Below are 11,491 nucleotides of genomic sequence, written 5' to 3'. Positions count from 1 at the left end.
GGCTTGTTTTGAGTTTATTGTGTATTCCCACTTAGCGCCAAGTATTTGGCAGACGGTTTTTTGAATTGGAGTTGCCATTGGCAAGTTTCATTCCTGATTTGAGTATGAGAAAAGGTCTTGTTTTCAGCTCCTCAGAAACATGAGGTTAGGATCTACATAGTAGATGGTTTAACTGGGGCAGGTACTTAACATTCGTGCTTCGGTGTCATCTGCAAAGTGGTAGGGATAACCCCTCATGGGTGGTGAAGATGAAAGGTTAATATGTGAGAAGTACTTAGAACAATACCATAATAAGTAACTATGCTGTTACGAAGGACTAAACATGGTAAGTCTCTCCTATTGCCCTGCTTTAGTTTTCACATAGAATTTACCCATTGTTACCTTGTAGCAGTTTGAACATTTTCTGTGACAATTACTCAGATAAACTAGGGAGCTCTAACACTGTATTTGCCCAGGCTTCTCCAGTCGTAATTCCTATGTGCTTCAGTAAGCTATTCATACCATGAGTGTGTTCTGCGACTTGCTTTTTTGTTTTGGCCAAGCTGTGCGGCTTGCGGGATCTCAGTTTCCCAGCCAGGGATCGAACCCGCAGCCTCGGCAGTGAAAGCGAGGTGTCCTAACCACTGGACCGCCGGGGAAGTCCCAAAATATTGAGCTTTCTGAGGCAGCAACCACATCTTGAACAAGATACATCTTTGTGTCCCTAACACCATGTATGCTTCCATTCACTAACAGGATGTGTATTTGCAGTTGTGTAATTGATCTTTTAGATCCTGAATAGCTTGTTTAGATTTGCCTGGCTGTCTTATAACAACTTCACAGATGGGCCCCCAGCATAGTACTTAATAAAGTGATAAAGTGAATAGAAAGGAATCATGGTTCAAAAATCAGAAGGTAAATACAAAAAGTTAATAAACAGTAAATTCCATCCTTGACCCCTTGGAGGAAGCCAGGATTACTAGTTTCTTATGCATCTTTCTGGAGATGCAAACCTGGTAAAATTAATGTTTCCCAGGTAGTTTGATCATAGCTCATCTGAATTTTACAAAGTCAAGTGATATTTAAGTATTATACCTTCTACTAAGAAACTCTCACGTGTAATTTATGTTATTAACATCCAGAAACTTGCACCCATTTTTGAGATCATTACTGAGAAAGGTATGGTATTTGTTTGGGAAGTTGTTAACAGAGGCAGGATTTAAATCCTGGTTCAGTTCTTAACAGCCCTAAAGTGTCAATATCTATTTCAGATACTCAATTCCTCTTAGTGAAAAGCACTGAAGAGGCATGAATGAGCAGGCTTCTTTTATAGTTATTTTGATAAAATTTCAAAATTAGGAAAAACTTGCAATATAGTACAAAAAATTACATACCCTTTGCCATTCACCAATAATATTTTGTTTCATTTACGCTGTTTTTTCCTAAACCCTCTGAAAGGTAAGTTACATCTTTCTGTTTTATCCCTAAAATTTTGTGTATTTCCAGGGACATTCTCATATAACTATAGTGTCTGCCTATCAAAACCAGGAAAATAGCTTTGATATAATCTTGTCTCATCCACAGTATTTATATTTTGTCAGTTGTCTAATAACATTCCTTATACTTTTTTTTCCATTGGCCCAGGATCATTTGCTGCATTTAGTTGTCATGATTTTATTTAGTCTCTTTTAAACTGGAACAGGTCCTTGGCCTTTCTTGACCTTGCCATTTTTGAAGAGTAAAGAATGGATATTTTGTAGAAGTTTTCTCAATTTGGGTTTGTCTGATGTCTCCTCACGATTGCAGTTTTGGCAGAAATATCACAAGAATGAGACTGTCCTTAGTGCATCAAATCTAGTGGCACATTGTGATAATAACCTGAATCACTTATGAAGTCGCTTTTTCCGTTTATAGTCAATAATTTGTGGGAGATAACCAGAGCCTATTAAATACCCAGTTCCTATCAAACTGTCACCCACTATTAACATTTGTTGATTTTCTAAGTTTTGTTCATTGGCATTCTGTCGGGGTGCTTTCTGTGGGGGTTAGACTGTTTTAAATGTCAGGTCTAAAGAAGGGGTGTTTGGGTTTTAGGAGGGGAAGGAATCCTTTTGGAGTCTGACAAAGTTGCTGAAGGGAGAGCTTTGATGGCATCAATTTGTACTCCATTATTGTGGAAACCAGGACAGTGGTTCCCTTGGCCAAGGGCCGAGAAAGAGAGCTGGAGGTGACTTTTATGTAGATAAGAGGAATGTGCAATAGAAAGAAAACTGTCCTCAGCTATGAAACAGTGTCTTCCCACGTTGTAGGCAGTGAGTGCGATCATCAGAGCAGCTGGCACAGCCACTTGTGAAATAGTAGCTGCCTGTGTTGTAAACCATTCCAGGGGACTCCCTGGCGGTCCAGTGGTTAAGGACTCCACGCTTTCACTGCCAAGGGCTCGGGTTCGATCCCCGGTCGGGGAACTAAGATCCCACACACCGAGCGGTGCAGCCACAGATAAAATAAAAATTTCCATGATTAGAATAGTCAAACCTTAATGTTGTTCTAGCCAGGTGAGAAAAAGGTAGAACAGAGTTGCTGAATATGGTGCCCAAGTATTAGAAATGTCACTACCCCTTTCCAGTCATTCACGGACACCCTTGCGTGTACTATTTAAATATATTGCTGCTACTTTTATGCAAAAGTTCAAACACCGGCTAGAGAATAGTGTGATGGACCTCCTGTGCACTCACCCGGCTTTAACAATATCTATATGCCTATCCACTTTCTCTGTAGATAACTTTTGAAGGAAATCCTAGATATTTCAGCTGAAGATGGTTCAATATATACCTCTAAAAAGACATCTTAAGTCCCATTTATCTATAGGGTCCTCCAGTTTTTTTTCCTTGCAATGTATTTGGAGTTTTTTTGTTTTTTGTTTTTGCAATGTATTTCTTGAAGGTCACAATTGAGTAGTTTCCTGGTCTTGATTTTGCTGATTGCATTCTCATGGCATACTTTAACATGTTCTGTCCCCTGCATTCCCTGTGAATTAATAAACCTAGAGCAGTGGTTCTGGAAGTGTGGTTCCTGAAACAGTAACATCAGCATCACCTGGGAACTTGTTAGAAATGCAATTTCTCAAGCCCCACCCCAGACTCACTGAATCAAACTGTAGGTGGAGCCCAGCCATAGGTGTTTTAACAAGCCTTCCAGGTGAGTCTGGGGCACGCTCAAATTTGAGACCCATTATTCTGGAGGCTTTTTATAAGACTCTGATTCATCTCCTGTTGTTCATATTGGCAGCCATTGATCTTTATCAAGATCTTTGTCAAAATCCGTTAATCCATGAACCCTTGATTTTTTTTTTTTTTTTTTTAAAAAGACACATTTATTCAGCGCCATGATCAGACTATTACATTTAGCAATCAACAGCATGGGTGCAAAAAAAAAAAAAAAAATCTACATTAAAACCCTTTGTTGGAATGCTTTACACTTTCCACAGAACAGAAACTAAAATAACCTGTTATACAATTAGTCACAAATACAGTCCTCGAGTTTTTTTGCCCATACACATGAGTATTGTCTAAAACATGTCTTCTTTGTAGCAGCTAGGCCCTGCCACCACTGTGCTTGGCTGAGTTCACAAATCTGTTGTAACCTGTAGCTTCCCTGTCACTTCTCTGGCTCTCCTCTCCTGCTAAGCTTTGTTTCCTGGCAGTAATCAAAACCTTCTGCCACTGCCATAGCTACTGCTGCTGCTGGAACCACCATAGCCACCTTGGTTTCGGGGTTTGGCAAAGTATTGGCCTCCACCACCATAGGGGCCAGAACTTCTGCCTCCAAAGTTTCCTCCTTTCATGGGTCCAAAATTTGAAGATTGATTGTTGTAACTGCCAAAATCATTGTAGCTTCCACCACCTCCAAAATTGCTTCCATCATTACCAAATCCGTTATAGCCATCCCCACTGCCACCATATCCACCACCACCGCGGCTGCCACCAAAGCCACCTCGACCACTGAAGTTTCCTCCACGACCAAAGTTGTCATTCCCACCAAAACCACCTCCACGACCACCACCAAAGTTTCCAGAACCACTTCGACCTCTTTGGCTGGATGAGGCACTAGCCATCTCTTGCTTAGATAGGGCTTTCCTTACTTCACAGTTGTGGCCATTCACAGTGTGGTATTTCTGAATGACAATCTTGTCTACAGAGTCATGGTCATCAAAGGTTACAAAAGCAAAGCCTCTCTTTTTGCCACTGCCTCGATCAGTCATGATTTCAATCACTTCAATTTTCCCATACTGTTCAAAATAATCTCTTAGATGATGTTCCTCAGTGTCTTCTTTAATGCCACCAACAAAAATCTTCTTCACAGTTAAGTGGGCACCAGGTCTTTGAGAATCTTCTCTTGAGACGGCCCTCTTTGGTTCCACCACTCTTCCATCCACCTTGTGTGGCCTTGCGTTCATGGCTGCATCCACCTCCTCCACAGTGGCATATGTGACAAACCCGAAGCCTCTGGAGCGTTTGGTGTTTGGATCCCTCATTACCACACAATCTGTGAGCGTTCCCCACTGCTCAAAATGGCTCCTCAGACTCTCATCGGTTGTTTCAAAGCTCAAACCTCCGATGAAGAGCTTCCGCAGCTGTTCGGGCTCTTTGGGTGAGAAACACTTATTGTTCCTTCTGGTCGCAGCAAGCCACGTGCTTCTCCGCACTGGGGGAGGCGGTATGTTGGGTGCTGGGTGGGCCGAGAAGCGCCGAGCGCATGCGTCCCTCACTCCATTCGACGCACGCGCACCAAAAGGACTAGGAGGGAGGAGTACATCGCCAATATCGACTACAAATGCTCTTTAAGAAAGTCGCCCACTCTGACTTAGACATGACGGCAGTGGAGGGGGGGAGACGTCAACGATGCTTACTCGGCGGCGTCCACGGGCAGAAAGAAGTAATCTACTGAACGTATCTCGAACCCTTGATTTTAAAACTTTTTCAACCCACTGCAGTTCTTTTTGATGTTGCTTTATCCTATCTTTGATCAGTGGGAGTCAATTTAAGTTGCTTCCTGAGTTCTTTTGAAACAACCCTAATAATCTTAGCAGCTTTTTTGCTTTCTGGTATAGGATTTCCAGGCTCATATATCTAGTCCCAAACCTGAAATCAGGCATTTCTCCCAGTAGCCCTGGTTGTTGCTTTATTCTCAGGAGCCTGAGTCAGACCCACTTGCTGACCTTGGAGAGCTTCCCAGAGAGGCAGGAGGCAAGTGGGACTCCCCCTGGGGCATACAGAAATGGGTGGCAGCCATTTTGGGGAGCTCGTTCTACCATGAGGTCACTGGTGCTGGCAAGCACCATTTTGGAGTCCTCCCTGTGGCCTATTAGTGCCAGGTGCTAACCCACCAACCAGCAGGCCAGCATCAGTCCCAAAACACCCCAGCCCCACAGCCAACTGTGGCCCAGGGGTCAGCCTCACCTACCACTGCACCCACAGTAATCAGTCCTGCCACAACAGAAGGGCCACAGAGCCCACATGGGGGCACCCCTAGAGCATATAGCACTGGTAACCAGGGGGGAGTGTGCTGCTGGGCCCCATAGGACATCTAATAAGTCCACTTCTCCAAGCAAGGGAAATGTAACTGATCTACCTAATACAAAGAAATAAAAATAGAGATTTAGGCAAAATAAGGAGACACAGGAATATGTTCCAAACAAAGGAACAAGACAAAACTCCAAAAGAAGAGCTAAGCAAAGTGGAGATAAGCAATCTACCCAAAAAAGAATTCAAGGTAATGATCATAGAGATGCTCAACCAGCTCAGCAGAAGAATGGATGAACACTGGGAGAAGTTTAACAAAGAGTTAGAAAATATAAAGAAGAACCAAACGGAGCTGAGGAATGCAATAATAAAAATACACTAGAAAGAATCAACAGTAGATTAGATGATATGGAGGAACAGATCGGTGAATTGGAAGACAGAGTAGTGGAAATCACCCAAGCTGAACAGACAAAAAAGAATTTTTAAAAGTGACGATAGTTCAAGAGACCTCTGGGTCAACATCAGATGTACTAAGTCTGAGAAGAAGAGAAAGGGGCAGAGAATGTGTTTGAAGAAATAATAGTTGAACACTACCCTAACCTGGGAAAGGACACAGACATCCAGATCTAGGAAGCAAAGATAATCCCAAACAAGATCAATCCAAGAGGTTCACATCAAAACACATTGTAATTAAAATGGTAAAGAGAGAATCTTAAAAGTAGCAAGGGAAGTAGAATGGAACACCCATAAGGCTATCAGCTGACTTTTCAGCAGAAACTGCAGGTCAGGAGGGAGTGGTGTGATATATTTAAAGTGATGAAAAGAAAACCTACAACCAAGAATACTCTACCCAGCAAGTCTATCATTTAAATTTGAAGGAGAGATAAAGAGTTCCAGGGACAAGCAAAAGATAAAAGAGTTCAGCACCACCATTTTGGATTTCTGACCTCCAGAACTACAAGATAATTATTTTGTATTGTTATAAACCACTAACTTTGTGGTCATTTGTTCAGCACCAATTAAAAACTAGTAAGGACTTCCCTGGTGGTGCAGTGGTTAAGAATCCGCCTGCCAATGCAGGGGACACGGATTCAAGCCCTGGTCCGGGAAGATCCCACATGCCGCGGAGCAACTAAGCCCGTGTGCCACAACTACTGAGCCTGTGCTCTAGAGCCTGTGAGCCCCAACTGCTGAACCAGTGCGCTGCAACTACTGAAGCCTGTGTGCTCTAGGCCCACGTGCCGCAACTACTGAGTCTGTGTGCTGCAACTACTGAAGCCCACGCGCCTAGATCCCGTGCTCCGCAACAAGAGAAGCCACCACAATGAGAAGCCAGCTCACCACAACAAAGAGTAGCCCCTGCTCGCCGCAACTAGAGAAAGCCTGTACGCAGCAACGAAGACCCAACGCAACCAAAAAGTTAAAAAAAATAAGCTTAATCCAGTGATTTTTTTCCCCATTGGTTTTTTTTTTAATGTTTTTTTAAATATATTTTATTTTTTTGGCTGCGTTGGGTCTTTGTTGCTGCGTACGGGCTTTCTCTAGTTGCAGCGAGCAGGGGCTACTCTTTGTTGTGGTGAGCTGGCTTCTCATTGCAGTGGCTTCTCTTGTTGCGGAGCATGGGCTCTAGGTGTGCAGGCTTCAGTAGTTGTGGCACGCAAGCTCAGTAGTTGTGGCTCGTGGGCTCTAGAGCGCAGGCTCAGTAGTTGTGGTGCATGGGCTTAGTTGCTCCATGGCATGTGGGATCTTCCCGGACCAGGACTCGAACCCATGTCCCCTGCATTGGCAGGCAGATTCTTTTTTTTTTTTTTTTTTTAATAAATTTATTTATTTATTTATTAATTTATGGCTGTGTTGGGTCTTCGTTTCTGTGCGAGGGCTTTCTCCAGTTGCGGCGAGCGGGGGCCACTCTTCATCACAGTGCGTGGGCCTCTCATTATCGCGGCCTCTCTTGTTGCGGAGCACAGGCTCCAGACGCGCAGGCTCAGTAGTTGTGGCCCACGGGCCTAGTTGCTCCGCGGCATGTGGGATCTTCCCAGACCAGGGCTCGAACCCGTGTCCCCTGCAGTGGCAGGCAGACTCTCAACCACTGCGCCACCAGGGAAGCCCGGCAGGCAGATTCTTAACCACTGCGCCACCAGGGAAGCCCACCCATTGGGTTTTTCAGTAGCATCATGAGACATGAATTCTATCAGTATGTTGAGAACAAGATTCAGATATTTAGCAGGGTTGGGGTAATGGAAATAGCCGAGGCTCTGGCCCTCACTGAGACAAATTTACCTAGTGGTTGCAAATATAAGCTTCAATTCCCAAAGCCAAATATAAATTTTGTCAGTTTCTGATGCTTTGGAAAACATACACCCATACACCTATGTCCAGGGGGAAAGCAGGACCTGAAGCTAATCATATTTGGAAACTTGCACCTCCCCTGCCTTTTCCACTGTGGGACCCCTAGGTCAGGGGTATCCAGTCTTTATACAGGGGATTCAGTTTCAACTCCCAGCACCACATGGACCCAAGATCCCATCTCCCATCACTATGTGTGTGATGAAATCCAAATCCCTATCCAACAACCACCTCCAGGACAAGAGAGACATCAGGCCACCCCCTGGTTGCTCTGTTTCCATCTTTGTTTCTGACTCCTGCTGACTTCCCTTTCTTTCAAGTTCAGCCATGAATTTACTCTCCTTCCTTCTTGGCTTGCCTGCTTCCTTCCTTGTAATATTTTATCCAGGATTTTGGGGTGTCTGTGCTGCAAAATGCTCCCTATTAGCAAAACGTGCCATACCGCTGAAACCAGAAGTGTTTTCCTACTTACAAAAAGGGCACATCCTGATGATTTTCCTAAAATACATGGACTGCCCCAATGGTGAATTTTAAATCTCCTGTAGGAACAGAAAGGTGTGGGCTGCTCACAAACAACAGTTTTCTCTGTGCTTCTATTCATCAACATTTCAAAAAGTTTTGGGTCCACTCTTGGGTAGGGGGTTAACTTGGAGAAGACACTGGGGGCTATTAACTTGTAGAAGAGGGGGCTATCTCTTGAGGGAAGAATTGGACTTGATCACTTTCTCCTGAGGGCAGATTGGACCAGCAGAGCAAACTCTGGCTATATCAGAGGCAGAACCTTCCCCAAACACATCCACTTGGGAGGAGCTCTCCATCCCTGAAGGTGTGGAGGCAAGCAAGCCCACCAAAGGTATCAAGACCACCAAAATACTGTTAACGAGCAGAAAAAAATAATATATCGGCAACTCACACCCACATTCATTGTTTATTCCTGCGTCCCACTAGCTCAGATTCCACTAGTCTAAAAGACGCATTCCTTATTGAGAAGTTATGTGTTTGTGTAGTTCTGTCACTTTCTTTTAATCTTCTGAATACCTAAAATAAACCTTTTGGAATCTAGAACAAGCACAGTCTGGGTAGAAATGAGAGAAAAATGAGTGGATGGTGTGTATGTTGGTGTGTATAAAGAGACTTCCATTGTTATGGCAACCAGCATCCTCAACTGATGTAATCCTGTTCCCAATAATACGAGTTGTGATTAAAAATTGACACTGCAGCGAGGAAGGACACATGTAATGCGTTGGTGTGGCAACCAGAATAAAGTCTGCATAAATTTAAACCTGATGATCACAACAATTAGGGGAATTTGCCTACAATTAATTAGGAACTGTTTTCTCATCTGCACTGGAAATCAGGAGCCTGGAGGTCTGACCTGTGGCCATGACCTTGGGCCAGATGGACCTCAATATCCTTTTCTGTAAAATAAGAGGTTAGATTAAATCACTAATGTGGGTGTGGGGCACAACTCAACTGTACCAAGAGTTGCCCTGTTTTCATCTGCATGCAGTACATCATTAGTCAGTCAACAAACGTTTATTGAGCACCCACTCAAGTGTCCAGCTCTGTGCTAGGTGCTGGGGATACACAAACTAGTGTGTTTCCTTCCCTCTCGGAGTTTGCAGTCTCTTAACCTCTCCAATAACACAAATCTATGTGAAGTTACAGCTGCCGAACATTTAGAGGCATTTTGTGCTACAAGAACCAGTAACAGGGAGATTTGACTAGTTAGATCAACCAAGGAAATCGAAGCACAGACAGGCAATGATTTGCGCAAGGCAACATCACCACGGGAACCCATTATTCAAAACAAAACAAAACACACAAACAAAAAACCCCAAAACAAAAACCCTATGCCATGAAGTAGGTTATAGTCTTTACAAACGGAGAAATGGAGGACCAGGAGGATAAAGTGATATGCCCCAGGTCACAGCAGCAGCCAATGGCAATGTGGTCATCCAAACGCAGGCGCGGCTGATGCTGCCCTTTAGGCCATCAGGGCCAGGATCGGAACCCGCACCTCGCGCGGGGCTCCTTTCTTCTGGTCGCACGGCCCTTCGCCCGCCCTGAGACGGTTTTCTGACGTTCCTTGGCTCTCCTTCTTCAGGTGAGGAGCAGACGTCGTGGGAAGGCGTTGGATAGCGCAGCGACCCGGCCGGGGTGCGTAAGGGGTGCATGCAGCCTGGTCTTTTGTCACTGACCACTCAGCTCAGGGGCCCACCAGGCTCTCTCTTCCGGCGCCGTGGTCCCCGCGCCCCGCTGCGCGCTGCTAGCTGTGAGGCAGGGGGTGGGGGACAGGGAGAATCTCGACCCGCCCCGCCCGCGCAGCAATGCGACCCCGGGGCTAGGGGACATTAGGCCCACGCAGTCGGGGCCTGGCAGGAGGGCCCCCGGCCGGCGTCCCCCAAACGGGCTCCGCGCGCGGTCCGCGCTCCGCGTCCTGCGGGGAGGCGGGCCCGCCCCCCTGTGCGCGCAGGCGCGCGCCGCGCGGGGCTCGGACAGCAGCTCGGCGCTGGGCGGCCGCACGCGGGCCTTGCAGGTAGGGACCCCGGCTGCGGGGCGCCGCGCCGCCCGGCCCCGCCCGGCAAAGCGAGTGCTCGGGTCTGCGGCCGCGGGGCGTTGCTCCTCCAGAGCGCCTCCGGCGGGGTGCACGGGCCCAGGAGGAGGTTCGGGGAGCCTGAGTGCAAGGGGGTCTGGGCGGGTGCGGGGCTCGAGGGCAAGGCAGGCGCGTCCGCCGTGCTGCTGCTGGCGGCGATCGGGAGGGTGGGGAGGGAGGCGGCTTGGTTTTTAGAGAAATGCAGTCAATTAAGAGTTGTTCATTAATAGAAGAGAGGGTGTAGAGGGCGGGGCTTTGGTTTTCTTGAAATGGGTCATTTGGCAAACTTTCTCTTTCCTACCGTTCATTTCCAATTTTTATAACGGAAAATTGAATTATTATTATTATTTTGCCATAAAGGGAAAGAATAAAAAGAATTCCGCCATTTTGGCGTTTTAAAAAGTAACCGTTCTTCGGGGCCGACTGGTCAGTGACTGCCCCGCCCGCCGCCGTCTACACTAGTCCCCGGAGGCGGGTACCCTGGAGCCCGCATCCATCCCTCCCGCGTTCTGGCCGCAGCTGCAGCGGGGGGCGGGGCCGAGGCCCCAAGTTTGCGGCGCTCAGTCTCGCTGGGGCTCAGAGTGTGTGTTGGGGGTATCTGTCTGGGGCGGTAGCTCGCCACCCCCAACACCTAGAGCGAGGGCATTTATTGAGGGTCCGTTGTATGTGAGGCCTTGACGGGCAAGGGGTGGGGGAAGCCTTGGCAGGCAGTCCAAGAGAAAATAAACACGGACACATTCACTCAATAAATATTTATTGAGCATCTGCTATGTGCTAGACACTAATCTGGGTTGGGAATCCAACGGTTGTTTTAGGTCGGGTTCCCTGGAAACAGACTCTGAGAGGGAGGTTTGAGTGTAGGTTTATCGGGGTGCCCTTGGGAATATCACCTGTAGGGGAGTGAAGACAGCAGGTTGGCTGGGCGGAGGAAGAAGTTGAACTGCTGATGTAGTCTTAACAGAGCCTCCGCCTGTCCCAAGGGAAGTTCTGGAGGGAAGATGGCCCTGCAGAGATGTCCCAAATTGAGGCAAGGGGGCGGGGCCTTCAT

At 46.6% G+C, this 11,491-nt stretch overlaps 1 protein-coding gene across 1 annotated transcript; it reads right to left on the bottom strand.

Moving 5' to 3' along the window:
• Window positions 1–3,406: 3,406 nt before the first annotated feature.
• On the bottom strand, window positions 3,407–11,491 carry LOC132349480 (heterogeneous nuclear ribonucleoprotein A1-like). The gene is made up of 3 exons (XM_059897861.1): window positions 11,334–11,491; window positions 10,049–10,524; window positions 3,407–4,815 (listed from the first exon to the last, which is right to left on the bottom strand). Exons 1-3 carry the CDS (start codon window positions 11,489–11,491, stop codon window positions 3,686–3,688), a joined length of 1,764 nt encoding a protein of 587 aa, XP_059753844.1. The 3' UTR covers window positions 3,407–3,685.

This window comes from Balaenoptera ricei, chromosome 15, assembly GCF_028023285.1.
Source record: "Balaenoptera ricei isolate mBalRic1 chromosome 15, mBalRic1.hap2, whole genome shotgun sequence".
NCBI lineage: Eukaryota > Metazoa > Chordata > Mammalia > Artiodactyla > Balaenopteridae > Balaenoptera > Balaenoptera ricei.
This window is presented reverse-complemented; position numbering and strand designations above follow the sequence as displayed.